At 43.3% G+C, this 20,194-nt stretch overlaps 1 protein-coding gene across 1 annotated transcript in view; it reads right to left on the reverse strand.

Annotated features, from left to right (window-relative positions):
- crb1 (crumbs cell polarity complex component 1) overlaps positions 1-20,194 on the reverse strand; it is a 164,852-nt gene that overhangs the window by 100,937 nt on the left and 43,721 nt on the right. Inside the window, exons 2-3 of the mRNA XM_073063503.1 lie at positions 18,475-19,059; positions 1,454-1,649 (exon numbers count right to left, since the gene is read on the reverse strand). Coding sequence (XP_072919604.1) covers positions 1,454-1,649; positions 18,475-19,059 — 781 coding nt within the window. The remainder of the gene's footprint in view (positions 1-1,453; positions 1,650-18,474; positions 19,060-20,194) is intronic.

Consider the following 20,194-nt stretch of genomic DNA (forward strand, 5'->3'; position numbering starts at 1 on the left):
AAACTGGGATGAGAAGTGGCAGATGGAGTTCAACCCAGATAAGTATGTGGTGGTTCATTTTGTTAGGTCAAATATGATGGCAGAATATAGTTTTAATGGCAAGACCCTTGGCAGTGTGGAGGATCAGAGGGAACTTGGGGTCCGAGTCCATAGGACACTCAAAGCTGCTACACAAATTGATTCTGTGGTTAAGAGGCATATGGTGCACTGGCCTTCATCAATTATGGGATTGAGTTTAAGAGCCAAGAGGTAATGTTGCAGCTATATAGGACCCTGGTCAGACCCCACTTGGAGTACTGTGCTCAGTTCTGGTTGCCTCACTACAGGAGGGATGTGGAAGCCATAGAAAGGGTGCAGAGGAGATTTACAAGGATGTTGCCTGGACTGGGGAGCATGCCTTATGAGAATAGGCTGAGTGAACTCGGCCTTTTCTCCGTGGAGCGACAGAGAATGAGAGGTGACCTGATAGAGGTGTACAAGATAATGACAGGCATTGATCGTGTGGATAGTCAGAGGCTTTTTCCCTGGGCTGAAATGACTGGCATGAGAGGGCATAGTTTTAAGGTGCTTGGAAGTAGGTACAGAGGAGATGTCAGGGGTAAGTTTTATATGCAGAGAGTGGTGAGTGCGTGGAATGGGCTGCCAGCGGCGGTGGTGGAGTCGGAAACGATAGGGTCTTTTAAGAGACTCCTGGATGGATACATGGAGGTTATAAAATAGAGGGCTATAGGTAAGCCTAGGTAGTTCTAAGGTAAGGACATGTTTGGCACAGCTTTGTGGGCCGAAGGGCCTGTATTGTGCCATAGGTTTTCTATGTTTCTATGTTGAACTTGACTTGTTACATGAAGGATCCTCACATTAACAAACATTCACCGAAGAATTAAAATTCAAATGAAACAATTAGAAGCCAAACATTTCTAAAAGATAAAATAAGATTACTTCAATTAATTGAAAAGTAACGTTGCTCACCCTATACTTGCCAAAGGTAATCCTGTTCCTTTAGTATCAGTAGGCTGCTGTTCATTCACTGGGTCTAAGCTGGAATGAGTTCAGTCGACAGTTCCCTAAATGTGACTGCTGGGTAACTGTAGCATTCATATTCTATCACTACACAGCAGGAGTGGTTCAGCATCAAAATGGATCCAAAGAGTTGGCAGCGGTGCTGGACTAGTAAATTCAGTAGCACAGAATTAACTATTCCAGTTTACACGCGATGTTCTGTGGTAGTTCTGACGGTTTGCGGAGATGCGTATTTACAGACCCAGTTCACACAATACCCATTCCCATTTCCCATGGAAGGTTCTAAAAAATGTTTTCTGATTACAGCAAGTTATTAAAGAAAGGCAGACAGTTGTAATGAGCATCTAAAATGAACCCCTGTTATCATCCTGTTCACCACTGCCCTGAAATTATGGGCCAATATCTAGTTGACGTCGCAATCATTATAACTTACCCATTTGCTTCATCGATGCACTTCCCTCCATTCTGACATGGGTGACTAGCACATTCATCAAAGTTTACTTCACAGTTGTTGCCTGTGAAGCCCGCAGAACATGTGCACGTATAGTTGGCAAAATGATCCTGACAAGTTGCCCCATTCAGACAAGGCTGAGACAAGCATTCATTAATTTCCAGTTCACAGTGAGTTCCTACAAAACACAATTGAATATATTATCATAGTATGCGGAAGAATCATCAATTCAGCATCCTCTGTGCAATTAATTTAGCATAACACCACACTTGGTAGCTACAAGGTTAACAGACTACCTGAGAGTTGCCATACGAAACCCATGCTCTGACGAAGACCTGTTTGCCATTTATCTAAGAAAGGAAGGAAAATTGCAGAAGGAAGTCATTCTTCTGTCAATCAAGCAGACATGATGACTTATAGCAGTGACTCCCTCCAGTGGAAATTTTTCAACAACTGGGGCTAAAGTTTGCTAGCCAACATTAACACTTCCAAACTGAACTGCAGGCTTTAAAGCCCATAGAGAGCAGTGAGTCTTCAACTACCCTGAACGTGTCAAAGGTATTTAAGAATTCAGAAGTGTAGAAGCTACAAATCAGAAAGGAACATGAAAAATGCTGGAAAACCTCAACCAGTCAGTCTTGTTGACATTTCAGGATGAGAACTTCCATCAGATATATCTATCTTCAGTCTGGAGTGTTAATTGATTCCCTTAACAGCTGTGTTTTTTTTTCCACAGCATTTTCTGTTTTTTTTGTTTATGCCATGCCAATGGGGTGCCTTTGAAAACAAAGGCTCTAGCAGTCTGATCTGGCACCAGTGAAATAGGAAGCATCAGTGCATTATTGGCTTGTTGGTTTTTGTAAACACTATCAGGTGTACATATACCCCTTGACCAATTTAAGTTTCAATGAAACTCAACATTGAAAACATTATACTGACAAATTAATAGATCCAAATATTTGATCCCAACAGTGCGGCCCCATCTCAACCTTTCACAACCCAGACATTCTCCCTGTGGCTGCGTGGTTTTCCTCCCAGTGTTCCAATATCTTCGCACATCCAAAAACAGAATTGTCTCTAGTGTGCAGCTAAGTGGTAGGATCTTGGGATCTGGGGAATGCCAGATGAATAAAAATGGGATTTACGTAGGAGTAGCAGAAGTGGATGGTTGATACAGTTTCAATGGGCTGAACAGCCTGTTCCCATGCCATATTTCACTTTGAAACTGTGAAACGAGTAAGCCTAAGCTTCACTGATAGACATACAAGAACAAACATGTTGGCTCCCTCCATTACTGGTGGAGTTCAACCTTGCTAAGAGGTTCCCCAGTATTTACAAAGGGGTACTTCTCTCTCAGATCCCGTAATGGGCTGGGTTGACCTGATCCAAATTTCAAGTGCCCAGAAGATGTGATTATTAGCGTACAAGCACAGCAAAGTAAACTAAATCTAATTTATTATCATAAAATAGAAAGCACATATAAACCGCATAAAATACTATGTAGCAAGTCAAAAAGATTTCCACAAAGATTTCAGGGCTCATGATGCTTCATCACCACTCGACTGTTACTGTTCAGAACTCAAATTCCGACTCATTTGTGAAACCGTCCCTGGATCCTAGGCACCAATCGCGATTTCCGGCCATCGACTGAAGTCCAACGAAACCAGGAAGAGCACGTCAATAAATACAAGTTTCACAAGCACAGAGAGACACGTACAGAGACAGTCAAGCTCTTTGATCTTTTGTTTCAACGCAGCCTGTCTTTTTTCATACACATCCTGTGTCCATCAACACAGTGTTCAGCATACCCTCATAACTCAATTAGACGCTGTAATGGTCACTCCTCGTCCATTGGTCTCCCAACGTTTTGGACACAACATTCCTTTCACTTACAAAAGAACATTAATATTACATACAAACGATAAGCCTGAATCCAAAAAAGAATCCATCAAACAAATTTAACAGACACTACGAAAGGATCCATCAACTCTACAGACACTCAACATGCTGCAAGCTCAGAAAGAGTTAAATTGTCATTTCCCCTCCAGACACTCATCCAATTTTTACACAATGAAATGCAACACATCTACCCCTCAAACGTCTGGCAGGTGAAAGAAACTCAGAGCACTTCTGCTTAAAATGAAGAATACATATTAATATCCCTTGGATGATTAAAACTAATATTATCATGATTATTAAAATATGAAAAATTATACATATCCAGTGATTAACCTCAACATTCACATTCAAATGTATGCCCTTGTCCCTAAGGGGCAACTTGAACAGAACAAGTAGGATTTATGAACACCGCATTGCGATCAGTGATGAAGACTCTAATTACAATCAATTTGGCACTTCCTTGTTTCACAGGAAAAGTCACATGAGGCCGGTCTCTCTAGGTTTACAACATTCCCTCACTCTTATAGGTCCCCAATTAGCATATATCACTAGTGTACATTGTCTCCCGAAACAATAATATAATTTTCACCAATCACAAGGTTATCAGTGGCCTGACAGGTCTGAGCAGACGTCCAACGTCCAACAAAACACAAGAAAAGCATTAAAACAGAACAAAGCAGCATTCTGGCAGGAACCTTTACAAATAAAACTGGAGAGAGATAAATGTGTTCATTTGTCAAGTTACCTTTATCCACACACACAGGACAGGTCTGTCCTTGTACCATCACCCAGTATGCCTATAACCCGTCCGTCAGCTATAATCGCACCCTCCACTGGAGGGAAGATGGGTATGTCACCCATAGTCTACCCCCATTCCTTGCAGAACTGACTTGGCTCTTTATCAGCACGTTCAGTTGTGCCATCGGAAACAAAAGAACAAGATTGTTCTGTTATTAACAAAAAGGGAGTGCCTCCTTTCAAAGGGCAGTTATTCAAATTATACAAAACACAGGGAAGGACAGGTAACTATCCAGATAAGGTACGGACAGAAGTAAGTCAACAAATTTGATGTTTTAATAGGCCATTCATTTGTTCAATCAGATCATTGGACTGAGGATAACAGGGGATATGGAAGATCAGTAGGGACAGCTCCTTCTTGTACCCTGGAATGCAAAAAGTGAGAACCATTGTTGAAATTGAATTTCGAGGGTATTGCTGTATACAAAAATAAAGTTTCTAATCCCCTAAGGATACCATCCTGATTAGCTTTAATGTAGGGATTGCTATCAAAACAGGACCAGTGACCACCATAGTGAGCAGGTACTGGTATCACTTCTGTAAAGGAAGGAGATCGAATTAATCTACTTACCAAGTCTGAGCAGGAGCAAACCCGTGGTGAATGGCAACCAAGGGTCATTTTAAAAGCTAATGGTCCTTAATTTCTGAACATAGCCCACAATTCCTTACCGCTGTAAGAGTTATATCTGTGAGAAGGAATAATCCCTGTTGCCTGGACCACTCCATAGTACCTTGTACGCACAAGTGACCAGAAGACTCACGAGCCCACTGAGCAAGTGGCAATATTGATATTTGAGGCTGAGGGCTAAACGTCACCGTGTCAACACAAGCAAGTTTGTCAGCAATGTGGTTATTCCTGTCGTCGGCAAATCATCTTTCAATTAGGCGACGCCATGGTAAGCTGTAATGGTAACATGCGATCACAAACAAGAGGCGATCGGCAGATGCTGGAAATCCAAGTATCACACCTGTGTAGCACCAGTCTTATGGCGTGTGACTAGTCACCACACTCTTTGAGAAAATCAAATTACACTAGGTGCTAGTAGACCATCAGAAGATTCTATGTATCGGAAGGAGGCAGTGCATAGAAACCACACACTTCTGGAGATAAAGTTTGTTTATAAGAAAAAACACAATATGTACAAAATATCTACATGAGCAAGAACAATAAAAAATTCCAACATTCTGTTTAGGTTCCAAATCTTAGATATCAACCCAAAACATATTCCTTTTTAATTAGAATCAGTGAGATTCCTTTAACTAATTAGATCTTGTATTATTCCCTATTTAAAACTTTATAGACTAAACTTTCCTATTTACTTATCCCTAGTTAGTTATAAAACCAACTATAATTCCTATTCTTAAGTATTATAGTTAACTTCAGTTTCTGTTCCAGGCAGTATACCTACAAGTTTAAATTCAAATTAAAAAATTATAAAGACACAGTTTAATTCCTTTCACGACAATTCTCCGACATCACAACCTTTAAACAAAGTAAATCTCATTCTGTAACTTATCAAGGTCTTTGCAAAAATAATAAGTTCTGGCAGAAAATCAAATTCCCGCACTGGTTCATCGATCTTAGGTAGCTCGCCATCTTGTTTTGTTGGATGAACTAGTTGATCGTTCATGGAAAGTCAGTTCACAAACTTGTACAAAAACTCAACCAAATCCCTTGACATGATTTTGCAGAACTAATTCCCGACTACACAGTAGGGATCTTGGACATTCATCTCTGCCAATATTGTGTCATTATAACTGCTGTGTCATAGTCATAGCTTCAATAAATCTTTTATCGCTATTGTCTCTCCTCCAGGGGTTTCACCCTGAGGTTTTCAAGTAGGGTAAAGATACTCACTACTAATTCCACTCTTAACAGTTCATGTCTTCAGCTTCTAATTGTTTTGTTTCTCTCCTTATCCATGCCTATATGTCAGTCACACCTCTCTTGCATAGTGTTTTATTTTTCAAATTCTTTTTTTTAAAATCGGTAAGCCTCGTTTTCATCCCTCCACAGGTGGAACTCTAACATTACATCTTTGGGTTTAATTAACCTGGGTTATACAGGCAATGCACATAAAATGCTGCAAGAACTCAGCAGGCCAGGCAGCATCTATGGAAAAGAGTACAGTCGACGTGGATAGCTGAGACCCTTCATCTGAACTGGAGAAAAACAGATGAGAAGTCAGAGTAAGAAGGTGGCGGGAGGGGAGGAAGAAATACAACGTAGTAGGTGATTGGTGAAAGCTGGAGGGGAGGAAGGGTGAAGTAAAGAGCTGGAAAGTCAATTGGTGAAGGAGATAAAGGACTGGAGAAAGGGGAATCTGATAGGAGAGGACAGAAGGCCATGGAAGAAAGGGAAGTGGGGGAGCACCAGAGGGAGGTGATGGGCAGGTAAGGAGATAAGATGGGCAAGGAAAATGGGAATGGGGAATGGTGAGGGGAATTACTGAAAGTTTGAGAATTCGATGCCATCAGGTTGGAGGCTGCCCAGACAGAGTATAAAGTGTTGTTCTTCTAAAATGAGTGTGACCTCATTGCAACAGTAGAGGAGGCCAAGGACTGATATGTCAGAATGGGAATGGGAAGTGGAATTAAAATGGACTAGAGAATACGTACACAACGCTGGAAGAATTCAGCAGGTCAGGCAGCATCCGTGAGAAAAGAATAGCCAACGTTTCGGGCCGAGACCCTTCATCATATTTTTGTGTATTAAAATGGACTATATGTCTTCCCACCCTGTTACTTGTACAAATGCTATCCCCTTCTCTCAGTTCCTCCATCTCTGTCGCATCTGCTCTCAGGATGAAGCTTTTCAATCTAGAACTACAGAGATGTCCTCCTTTTTCAAGAAAAGGGGCTTCCCTTCCTCCACCATCAATGCTGCCCTCAACCACACCTTTTCCATTCTGCGCACATCTGCACTCACCCCATCCTCTCGCTATCCCACCAGGACTATAATTCCTCATCCTCACCCAACACCCCACCAGCCTCTGCGTCCAGCATACAATTCTCTGTAAATTCTGCCATCTCCAACGGGATCCCGCCACCAAGCACATCTTTCCCTTCCCCCCCCCCCCCCCCCACTTCCTGCTTTCCACAGAGATTGCTCCCTATGGGACTCCCTTGTCCATTCGTCCCTCCTGAATGATCTCCCTCCTGCCACTTACCCTTGCGAGCTGAACAAGTGCTACACCTGCCCCCTACACTTCCTCCTGCACTACCATTCAGGGCTCCAAACAGTCCTTCCAGGTGAGGTGTCACATCACCTGTGAGACCGTTGGGGTCATCTACTGTGTCCGGTGCTCCCATTGTGGCCCCTTGTATATTGGTGAGACCCGGCGTAGATTTGGACACCATTTTGTCGAGCATCTACACTCCGCCCATCAGAAAAAGTGGGATCTCCCACTGGCCACCCATTTAATTCCACTTCCTCTTCCCATTCCCTTTCCAGCATGCCAGTCCATGGCCTTCTCTACTGTCTCGATGATGCCACACTCAGGCTGAAGGAACAACACCCAACACCCTATATTCCATTTTGGTAGCCTCCAACCTGATGGCATGAACATCGATTTCTCAAACTTCCCCCTCACCATTCCCCCATTCCCATTTTCCCTGCTCATCTTATCTCCTTACCTGCCCATCACATCCCTCTGGTGCTCTTCCCACTACCCTTTCTTCCATGGCCTTCTGTCCTCTCCTATCAGATCCCCACTTCTCCAGCCCTTTCTCTCTTTCACCAATCAACTTCCCAGCTCTTTACTTCACCGCCACCACCCCACCCCCCTCCATTTCACCTTGTGGTTCTTCCTCCAATCTCCCCACCTTCTTACTCTGACTCCATCTTTTTTCTCCAGTCCTGATGAAGGGTCTCGGCCCGAAACGTTGACTGTACTCTTTTCCGTAGATGCTGCCTGGCCTGCTGAGTTCCTCCAGCATTTTGGGTGTGTTGCTCGGTAAAGTGCGATGATCAGTTCCAAATGTCCCCTCACAACTCCACTAGCCATAAAAGATGCCCCTTAATAGTATAAGGCTGCTGGTTCCAGCGGGGCAACCTGACGGGAAGTCCATTAGCAACAGATTCAGTATTAATATGGAGTCCTTCAGTTTCACACATAAAGACAGTATGCACTGCTACAAGCTCTGCCTATTGACTCGACCTGTCAGGGCCTTCCTGTGGTTGGGTGAGAGGGTTAAAGGCAGGAAACTTCCAACAACGACGACCATTTTTCCATGTCGCGGAGTCATCGGTGAAGCGAAGTTAAGATGGCGCTAAACGACGACTCCTTTGCTTGCATCTTCGGAAACAGCTCTATTTCCATCTTTAATCTCTCTATTTTTCCCTTTCAGGGGTCTTTTGAAGACCCGGACCTGGAGTTACACGTAGTCTTCAGTTCTTTGTGGGAACGGGACCCGTTCTCGGGGTTTCAGGTCTGGCCGGTGTTTGGCACGCCGAGGGTTCGGCCTGAGAGTCTGGCTCGTGTAAGACCTCGGGGCTCTGGAGACTGGCGGATGGAGGTTCGGTATTACAGCAGGAGACCTGTGTGTCGTCGGGGGAGTCGGAGAATCTATTGCTGTGTGCCCAAAGACATGGGATCTTTCAGACCTTTGGGAACAGAGCTCAGAAAAAGCAACGTAACGGACTTTTAACATCGTAAACCAGTGAGTTGTGTGTTATATCTCCCTGCTCACTGGGGAAAACGGAGACACCTCCTTCTCCCTTGTTAGGGAGAGAGATAACCTGTGGTATGTCGAATGCCAGAAGAAATGCAAAGTCTGTGTCTTTGCTGTTGCTTTGCTCACGCCTGAGCGCTTGGTGGCGGGTGCGGGTGCTTTTTTTTGCTGGTGGGGAGAGGGGGATTGTTGCTTTCTGCTGCTTACCCGCGGGAGGGAGGGAAGCTGGGGGGGGGGTACCTTTGTGGCTCTTACGTTTAACTGTAGTTCATTCTTTTGGGCACTCCTCTGATTTTGTGGATGTTTGCGAAGAAAAAGTATTTCAGGATGTATATTGTATACATTTCCCTGACATTAAATTGGATCTTTGAACCTTTGAACCAGGTGTGCCGCTGCTGAGCGGGAGTTAGAAGATCAAAGGGGAACGCCCCACCCATCCGGCTGGGCGTCGGCCAGGGTAGCTTCAGGCATGGGTGGCACAGCCTGAGGGGCTCAGAAACCAGTTCATGAATTCTGTCCCGTCCCTTTGGTGCTCATTCAGAAACATACCAGTTCCACCTGAGAAATGAACTCTACTGTGCACGCCCTATCCTCTGGGTAAGCGTATCATAATGGGAAGGTCAGAGCTGAAAGAGACGAGAGAATCTCCCATCTTTGTTTCAGTTTTTATCAAAACCCAGTAGCAGGCAAGAGGTCTTTTTCCTCAAACGCTGTGTATCTGGCGGCAGCATCAGAAGCTTTCTGGGATCAGAAACTGAGAGGCATATTCTTCCCTCCATACCTCTGTCAGAGACTCCAGACTGACCATCTTCTTGCAAATCATATGGCAAGCCCTCTCAATGAAGAGGCGGGGTAAGGCTCCGGTGATGGCCTCCTCTGCAGCCTCCAATGCTGATTGTTGCTCAAGGCCCCATATGAAAGTAAACTTCTTTCTCGTCACAGCACACAGAGTTGGAAGAGCAGAGTCAAATGGAGTATGTGTCACTGCCAGTATCCCAAAAGACAAACAAAGCATTGGGCTTCTTGTTTAGTCATAGGGGGTGCTATATCTAGGAGCTCATTTCCCACCTCATCCGGATTTATCCTATCTCCCTTAGTCCACTGTATTCCCAGAAAATGCATAGTCGTAGCTGGGTCCTGTATTTTATCGGGGTTAATTTCTCACCTCCTCAATCGCATGTGATCAGGAAAGTATTAAGACCTTCAGAAACCTCCTCAGAGGACCTCCACAATACCATATCATCTATACAGTGAGCTACTTCAACGCTGGGGAATAGGACACATTCACACATATCCCATGCCACCACACTATGGCAAATGGTAGGACAATGGACATATACCTGGGGAAGCTGTGTAAAGGTGTACTGAAGGCTGTTCCATGTGAATGCAAACTGATCTCCGGACTGTTCAGCAACAGGAATGGAGAAGAAGGCATTAGCCAAATCAATAATGGCACAATAACTGTCAGTGCCATGCAAAAGGTCCTTAATCAAAGGTTCAAAGGTCCAATTTACTGTCAGAGAAATATATACAATATGCATCCTGAAATGCTTTTTCTTCACAAACATCCATGAAAACGGAGAAGTGCCCCAAAGAATGAACAATAGTGAAACGTGAGAACCCCAAAGTCCCCCCACAGCTCCCCCCTTCCGCGTAAGCCACAGCAAATGACTCCCCTTCCCCCCACTGCAAAAATGCAAGCATCAGCACCATCACCGAGCACTCAAGCGTGAGCAAAGCAATAGCAAAGACACAGACTTGCAGTTACCCCAAAGACTTCGTGTTTCACCCGGCATTCGACATTTAGTGCATCAAGGAGACATCAAGGAGTCGCCATTCAGCGCATCTTAACTCTGCCTCCGTCTCCGCCTGGGTCATAACGTCTGAAACACCTGTGAGCAGCAGAGGGGCTCAGAGGCTCCGAACATTTAGCGCGCCCCTGCCATGCCCACGACGCGACACTTAAAATAGTGTTCTGAGAACTGAGGCCAACTCACGCGGCAGTCACTTATTTTCCTCAGAGGATTCAGTTGTTTCTATACTTAACTGCCGCAATGCAGTCATAAAAACTCCCTCTTAGAAGGAAGGTCTATATGCTTAAGGCATTGTGATACTACATACGGAAGCGTAATGTCAGCCAATCCAGCAAATGCATTCTCACAGCATCTGGGAGGGCCAGATCATTAGCCAAAGATCCAAAACCTTCCGAGATATCCATCCATTCGGGGACCCGATTACGGTATCGCTCGAGTTGCTTGTCCACCCCCACATATTGCTGGACCCTGTTCATGGCACCATAGATTACACAAAGGGCTGGGTTAATCAGACCCAGACAATTCAGATGTCCGTTATATGGGGTAGTAAGTGTACAAACACAACAAACTAACTTAACCCTAATTTATCATCACGAAAGAAAAAGCACAAATAAACCACACAAGATATTACGTAGAAAGTCACAAAGATTTCAGGGCTCACGATTCTCAGTCACCACTAGATTGTTGCTGTCACCGGGGGAAACCTGAATCCTGATTCACTTGTGAAACGACCCTTGGGTACAAGCACCGATCATGATTTCTGGCCCGTGGCTGAAGTTCAACAAAACTAGGAAGGGCACCCCAATAAATAATGAGTTTCACAAGGACAGTGAGATACACAAAGACAGACAAACTCTTTGAACTTTTGTCTCAATACAGCCTGTCTTTTTTTTTCAAACACATCCTGTGTCCAGGATACCCTCATAAAGCAATTAGGCATTGTAATAGTCACTCCTCATCCATTTGCTACCAATGCTTTGAACATTTAAACGATAAACCCAAGTCCAAAAAAAAGCATCAATCAAGCCAATTTGACAGACACTGAAAAAGAATCTATCAACCTTGCACTCAAAATGACCAACGGACATTTAGTCATAACTGGCATCCTCATGTTAATGGCGCCTGACACTAAGAAAGAACCCAGTTACTATCAACAAATATTAGACGTTAACAGACCTACACTGTTTACCATGCACGGACACTCTACATGCTACAAGCTCAGACCAAGTTAAATTGTCACTTTACCTCCCAGGCATTAATCCAGTGCTTTACTGCAGATCCTGCAGCAGTTCACAATTGTCTGAGATCCAAGATCCTCTTGACTTCAAAGGGGGGCAGTGAGGATTTTGGTTATCAGATCAAGAGGAAGGCAATTTACATTTTGTTTTCCGAGAAATGGCTTGCTTTTAATTCTGCTTCTGATTATTTATATTTTTACTAAACAACATTTTTTTAAAACAGCTAATTTTAGCTTTTGCCCTCAGTTGATGCCTGTTACATGTCTGAATGCTGACATTGGGGCTTTGATGATTTTCTGGGGTGTTTGTGGAGCTTGATCTCCTCACGGCACAGTCCGAGGTCCTGATGTGACTGAACTCACCCTGCTCTTCTCTAGGAAGTAAACAATTGGAGGAATCAGCCCCTATACCTGGATGTGTGCAGCTGTGTGAGCGACCACAGATAGAGATTCCAGGTGGGTCACCAGGCCAATGAGCTCCAGTCCAATGTCCGGTGAAATGTGACAATAGGTAGTAAATGGAAACTTAGACTGGGATATGATGTACAACTGAGTGTTACTATTATCATCCATTTGACATAATTAATTAAAGTCATAATTACTTCCCATAAGTTGCTGCAGAGCCTAATGCACACTCATCTCACCCAACACCCAAATTTCAATACTCTCCAGAAGTGAAACCACTTTTCTAGTTCCTGCTCCTTGGCAACTCCGAATTTAATTTCTTCATCTTTGATATCCCTGCCTTCAATCCACACACCCCATCCCCATCCTGAAGCACAAGCCCAAAGATCTATATGGAACTTTGTTGGGTGACATTTGGAGCACTGTGTGAAATCTGGTTGCCCAAGACCAGGAAGGATGTGGATACTTTCGAAAAGTGCAGTTCACTTTTACCTAGATGCTGTCCGGATTAAAAGGCATGATCTAAAATGAGAAGTTTGTCAGACATGAGTTGTTTTCTCTGGAGCACCTGCTAGAAGTTTCTAAGATTATAAGACATGTAGACAGGGTGGCCGGTGAAAATATTTATTCCCAGAGTAGAAATGTCAAGTACAAGAGAACATGGCATTTAAGTTAGGTGTTCACAATCTTTTGGACCACTACTATTAATCAAGGGGCCTGTGGGCACCAGGTTAGGAACCCTTGATTTAAGTTGAGAAGGGAAGTTAAAGAGGACATGTGGGCACGATTTTATTTCATACAGAGAATGGTAGATACTCAGAAAGAGCCATTGGAGGGACTGGAAGAGGCAGGTATGACAACAGCATTTAAGAGGCTGTTAAACACTTAAACATTTAGAAATGGAGGGATGTAGTTTAACGACTTTAATTTGGCATCATGTTCGGTGCAGATATTGTGGGCTGAAGGGCTTGTTCCTGTGCTGCACTGTTCTATGTATTGTGTGTGTCCTTTGTCAAATCCCGACCTGAATATCTCTCTGGCTCTTGTCTAACTTCATTGACCAAGATTGAGGTCATCTGACCAAATATGTGGCTCTGTGTCCCTGGTAAAGATCCTGTTCAGAACCTTGAGGAGTTTTATTCCTCTTTTATTCTCATCCACCTTAATGAGTATTTTCACGTAAGCTAAACTATTATGACTGTGTTTCAGGGACCAGGGTGACAGACACTCTTGGTACTTACCAGAAAAATAGCAGCATTGAACAAAGAAAATATAAGATACTTAAAATTCTGTCCTAATGCACCAAATAAGCAAAAATTGTATATAATTTGTATGAGGTAATTACCTATCCATTTAGATTCAGTGACCCATAAAATGCAAATATGGCTATAGCTCTAAATATGCCTTATTTTAATTATATTAGCTTAAGTAACATCATCAGTTCCAGCTTCATTGAAATTAGCATATTCATTATACACCAGCTACATTTTGGGCCTTTGAAACCGATACACCTGGTTTGCCTTTAGTTGCTGTGTTATCTTCACTCCTTGAAGTTTGTATAATTTGTCAGCACTTAAAATGTGCAATTATTTTATGATAATAGGCAAGCCTTGGTGAACTGTTGTTGGAGTTTTGTTCATATGCATTAACTTCCAGAATCAATACACCATTTGCTAAATAGTATGCTTTCTGTGACCACCTGCATTTACATGCTGCCTTCAACCGAGTTAAAAATGAGCACCTCAGTGAATTTGTAATTGGAATAAATACATTATTCTCTTTTCTTCTCTTTGTTTTGAAGTATTTATTGTAAGATATCAGGTTAACCGAAGGGATCCCGCATTCTTGATGGAAAATGATGAATATGGCCTTAGTTACAAATAGAGTCACAAGAATGAAGGCATAAACTCCAGCCCAGGCTCCTTTCAACCAGAATTAGTCACTGACAACAGACAATTACTGGGGTGTGCCATGGGGATGAGGAACACCATGCATTATCGTGTGATTCTAAATGCAGCAATAGATTCCTTTCCAATATTCTTTATTTTTGAAATCAGAGTTATACAGCACACAGAAAGCTAATTTCTAAAATCTGTTCAAATAACACTTCCAAGCCGACCAAATTGCAAACAGGAATCCCGTTTGTCTCAATTGCTCTGCTTGGCCATAAACCTTTTGTATCCATGTACCCATTCAAATGTCTTTTAAACTTTGTAATTGTGACAACCTCCACCTTTTCCTCTGGCAACTCATTCCACATATGTACCAGCCTCTGTGTAGATAAAATTACCCCTCCGGTTTCCTTTAAATCATTTCCCTCTCACCTTAAATCTATGCTCTCTAGTTCCTGGCTCCCCTACCCAGGTAAAAAAAGTTAGTGACTATTCACCTTACCTATGCCTCTTGGTTTAGTCTACAATAGTGGTCGCCAACCCGTCGAACGCAATCAACTAGTCGATCTTTCAGACTTTCCCAGTAGATCCCGAAAAAAAAAGAAAAAGAAATACACAAATACTGTTGAGAGATTGTTTCTGGGTTGCGGGGTTTTAGTTCCGTTCTTTCTGCCCAGTGTGCATGCGCGTAGCTCCCCCGCACTACACAGTGTACTTCAGTAGTCCCCAACCACCGGGCCTCGAGGAAACGATAGGAGTCAGCTGCACCTTTCCTCATTCCCCGTCAGCTCACTGTTGAACTTGAACCTATGCGAGGTCATCAGTCACCTAAACGCAGTGATACCCTCGCGCCAGGGATCACCGGTTGGCCTCAGGCGGCCGGCGGGAAGTGCCATCACTACAGGCCTGGAGCGTTGCCTCGAAACCTGTTTAACACACCGAATGTTCATGAGGAATCTGGTGCTAAAATATTCACAGACGACCTAATTTGGGCTCAGCGTTTCGTAAGTAGCAGTGCAGCTACCTTGCTGTGATCTACTGAAACAAACTTTTGTCGGCTGATAGATCCTACAAGGGGGGCAGGCGTGCGCCCTGTTGCACTCCTTGCTCGGTTGGTCGCTCTCTCCGGACTGCGATTGCCGTGGCCCCGGCACGGGGACCTTGTCCTCTCACCCGACCTACGACCAACCGCACCTGGCCAAGGCCTCTGGCGGTGGGTGGGCGGGAGGCTGGAGCTCGGGCCTGGAGGCTTTCTAATGAGGCAATGAAGCCCTCAAAACTGCTTCGACACCTTGAGTCCAAGCACTTAAAGGCAAACCTGTTGAGTTTTTTCAGCAGAAAAAACATGAGCAAGTGCGGGACAGAAGTTAAGTGCCCAGAGCCGCAAAAACTAAATTGCGGAATAGACTGGACATAAGGAACCTGCTTCGAGTATCGCTGTATTCCCGTCGTGTTTAACACCCCCCCACCCCGTCGGCCGGCCCGCAAGAATATTACCAATATTAAACCGGTCCGCGGTGCAAAAAAAGGGTGGGTACCCCTGGTGTTTATACATTATTTCTACTTCCGGGTTGCAGGGTTTTACTTCCGGTCTTTTCTGCCCCGGTGCGCATGTGTGTAACTAATCGATCTGGGGTCGATCTTGCCTTTTACTAAGGCCGAGGTGGGGGATCTTGGGCTTAAAAAGGTTGGTGACCACTAGTCTACAAGATCACCTCTCAGCCTTCTATACTTCAGGAAACTATACCCCAGCTTATTCTCCTCGTACCTCAAACCATTCAGTCCTGATAACATGCTAATGAATCTTTTTTACATCTTTTCTAGCTAAATGACATCATTTGAATGTCACAATGTTTTGTATTGCCTTTTAATGCTTTTTAGCCATTATCATCTGATGATACATTTCTAAAATGACAAAGAGAATGGCAGATCCTGCCTGCAGTCACAATAGAATTAATTAAAAAGTCCTCATGGTTCCAAATGAGAGAAAGTTTGAATATCCATGATCTGAGTGACTAAACATGGTATTCTTCATTAACAATTGATCTTCCACTGTGTTTTAAATATACCAAGCCACTAGACTGGGCATCGGTACAATGAATAGAGCTTGTTAAAGGTTTCATAAAGATGCTGCACTAAAGTTGATATGGGATGCAGTGCTTGATGGAATAGTGGAAAGAGATTCAATATTAGCTCTAAAAAGGCAATTTGACTATGACAGAGAGTGCTAGATAAACACACTACTTATACATGGGCATTTACCACACACACACACACACACACACACACACACACACACACACACACACACACACACACACACACACACACACACACACACACACACACACACACACACACACACACACACACACACACACACACACACACACACACACACACACACAGTCATGCTGCTGTGGTTGACTTGAGTATGCACATTTCAATGTCTTCCCCAGTATATTCCAAAAATGGATCCTAAAAGGTTTGGCTTCATGGTGCCTTTCCCTCTATACACAACGAAATAGTCAATTTCTTTAGTAATGGGTTGATATCTGGGGACCTTTCCTAAATTACTTTTCCAATTTATAAAGTTTAACAGTGCACAGACTTTTAGGTATATTTTTATCTTCTCTTCTTAAGCGAATATGTTTTTTTTCCTGATTATCCATTATCATCCATCAGCTTTTTCTTTGGTAGTTGGTAGGGGGTTGACTTTTTTTTAATATAAAAAATTTATTTTATGATGTATGACCTATCTTTAAATTTTTGATTACAGAGTGGTATATCTTTATGTGTTATGCTATAACATTTTGATCAATTTTATTACAATATATGAATGTACACAAGTTTTGTTGAGATGTATCTATGTGTTGCACTCTGTAAATCTTGTTTTTTTCGTCTGAATAAAAATATTGTAAAAAGAAAAAGGTAATGGGGATGTGAAAATGTGTATTTTGTTTGTATACTGCATTTAAGGTAGATGCTTCTGTTGATTTGGTAATATGATTGCGACTACATTGTGGAGTGCATCATATTTTAATCCATGTGTAGTCTTACATTAACTTTGTAGGTAATTAAAGATGGTATGTCCTGGTGCCTTAAAAAAAGCAGTGCAGATCACTTTCAGTAGCGGGAACAGAGAGAGCTGCCAGACGTTCACACTGGACAAAGTATGGAGCTATTTATTGTATTTTCTGGTAGAAATCTTTTTGTAAATATTGGTTGTTTTCACTAATTTTTATAAGTTTGATTTTTGACACACATTATGAACGCCCTTGCATGAAAATGCTAAGCGACTTCAGCCATTTTTTTCCCTTTAGTCCAAACCACATACCGTAACTTGGACATGGATTAACATTTTCAGAAGTGTGGAGAAAGAGCAAGGGTGTAGCAAATGCACTGACAGTCACGAGAGGACAGAACTCGGAGAGAGACAGCGAGAGGAAATAGTGAATCAGTTCGGAGAAGGTCAGCATAGAAGCGAACAAAGGTACATGGGTGTAATAGAGCATGATACATGGTGAGAGACGCACTACTAGATAAGTTGGTGAAAATAATGTGATGGTGTTCTTAGTCCAGAAAGTTGATGAGTTTGATAGTGCTAATGAGAACTGGAAATCGTCTGTTGAGAGGGTTGAACTGTTTTGTAATGTGGATGAGGAAAAGAAACCCGCCACACTTCTGAGCTTAATTGGTGTTAAAATGTACAAGCTCTTACGTAACTTAGTAACTCCGGAAAAGCCAGCAAGCAAAACGTTCGATGAAACTGTTTCTCTGGGTAACCCTGACAGATACACATCCTGCGCTCCTTGCTGCGGGTTTCCACCATGTCTGGACGATATACGCTGTAAATATGTATCGGTTTGGGTTACCGGGAGAAATCGGCGGTAGCAGAACACTGCATTTGCAATGGCCATAAGATTGATTTTGATGGCACAGAACTACTGTGTCATGCCATTGGCTTTTGGGACCCCCTGATGAAGGAAGCCATTGAACTAAAACTAGAGAAAACTAATTTTAACAAAGGCGAAGGTCTAGCTCTTAAGTAAGAACTGGAATTCGATTGTAAACAAGGTACGACAGTGGAATGGATGACGAGGGTAACTATACCATTGGACTAGACATGCCTAGGCATCATCCCTAATGAAGATGGCAGAGTCTGTCATCGAAACATTGGTTAAAATTGACCTGTACCCAATTGGAAGCCCGAGAAGAGTTTATTTGTCCCTTGCAGGTGATTTACCAAGTGATGCTCAGACAAACCCAGAATGTGCTTTTTACCTGTCAAGCCAAGTGGGCAGATGCAGGTGTACTTGTCAATTCCATTCACACAGGTAGATTCATTTCTGCAGGGTTCTGAAGCACACTCATTGACTTCAATCTCACACAGTTTGCCCTGGTAGCCAGGCACACAGAAGCAGGAAAATCCATTAAGCTTGTCCTTACACACGGCTCCGTTTTCACATGGATTTGGTGCACATCCGTTCACACTGGTTCCACAGTCAGTGCCAGTGTAACCTAGAGGGCAAATACAGCTATAGCCAGTGGCATTGTGCAAACAGATAGCACCATTCAAGCAAGGAGTGCTGGCACATTTGTTAATGTAACTTTCGCAGCTGGTCCCAGTACGATCGGGAGGGCAATCACAAGAGAAGTCAGCGGTACCCAAAATGCTCTTGCATGTTGCGTTGTGTTGACAGGGATATGATGCACAAACGTCGAACAGTTCCTCGCAGTTCTTTCCTGTGAATGCCACAGGTATCATTGGACAGTGGCAAATGTAGTCATCGGCTAGGTCCTCGCAGGTCGCATTGTTTTTGCAAGGGCTGGAGAGGCACTTGTTAAGAATTGCAGTAAAACATAAACCTAAAGAAGCAAGCAAAAGAAAGACTAAATTAGTCGTCAAATATGATCACAAGTTACAGCAAAGTAAGTAAGCATTTTGATTTCGAATTGCAACTGAATTACAGGAGTTCACTTAAAAGTATGCACTTTTTTAGGAAGTAACATTTGATTAAGTTAGTCCAATATACTACACTAGACTTCTAGGCAGCCCCTCAGGATCAAGGACAATTTACATCCACTCTGGTTTCATGGGTTCTGAGGTGCCTGTTGAGATTAATGCAGGAACTGCAGGCTCTTCTATAGGTGAGCTTGGTGAGTGATTGAGGTGAAGCAATCCTTCCGAAAGGCTTCTGTGTGTTCCTGATGCTTGGCCTCGAGGTTCTCAATAACATCCCAAAAGGGCCCTTTCCACTTAAGGAGGTCTTGGGCCAGGGGCAAGGCAGGGTGCTGCATTTCATGAAGGAAGATTTTAGCACAGCCTTGAATCATTCCTCCATTCAACTGCTCATCTCCTCACACATCAGGGAAGAAAAAGGAATAAAGCATTATGGGAGTCTGGAGTCAGGCATGGAATGGCTTGGCCTGCCCAACATAGCAAACTGAGAGTAACTTGAGACTCAATGTAGGACACGTTGGCCAGGCAAGGATGCTCAAATTGGTCTGCTTGTTCTTCCAATGAGTTTGGAGGATTTTGTGAAAATACAGATACTGGTATCTTTCCAGTGCATTCAGCAGCCTGCTGTTTGGAGTTCTGATTCAGAAGCATATAGGGGTCCTATAAACCATGCCGAGGCTTTGGCACCACTTCCAGGACAATGACAGCCCTTGGTTAAGCCTGTAAAGTTAACAGCTGCATAATAGCTTTTATGTCTGCAGTCAACACAAGAGGTCTCTGTCGCTGTGCTCATTTGCATCAGTCAGGGCACCAAAACAATAATAAAGAATGCTAGAAAGCAGCCTGCGACATAAAAGAGCCTTTCAATTCTTGTGTGCAGGAGAGATTCCCAGCCAGGGGAGTGTTCTAAGCTGAAGAGATCATGTGTGCCAGTATCCCAGTGATAAACCTGTTCCTGTACAGAACTAGCTGCTACCCCAAAACAATGAATAGGGCAAAATCATATACATGATGCTCAATATCTGCAGTTTCCATAATTCC

Source organism: Hemitrygon akajei, chromosome 12, assembly GCF_048418815.1.
Source record: "Hemitrygon akajei chromosome 12, sHemAka1.3, whole genome shotgun sequence".
NCBI lineage: Eukaryota > Metazoa > Chordata > Chondrichthyes > Myliobatiformes > Dasyatidae > Hemitrygon > Hemitrygon akajei.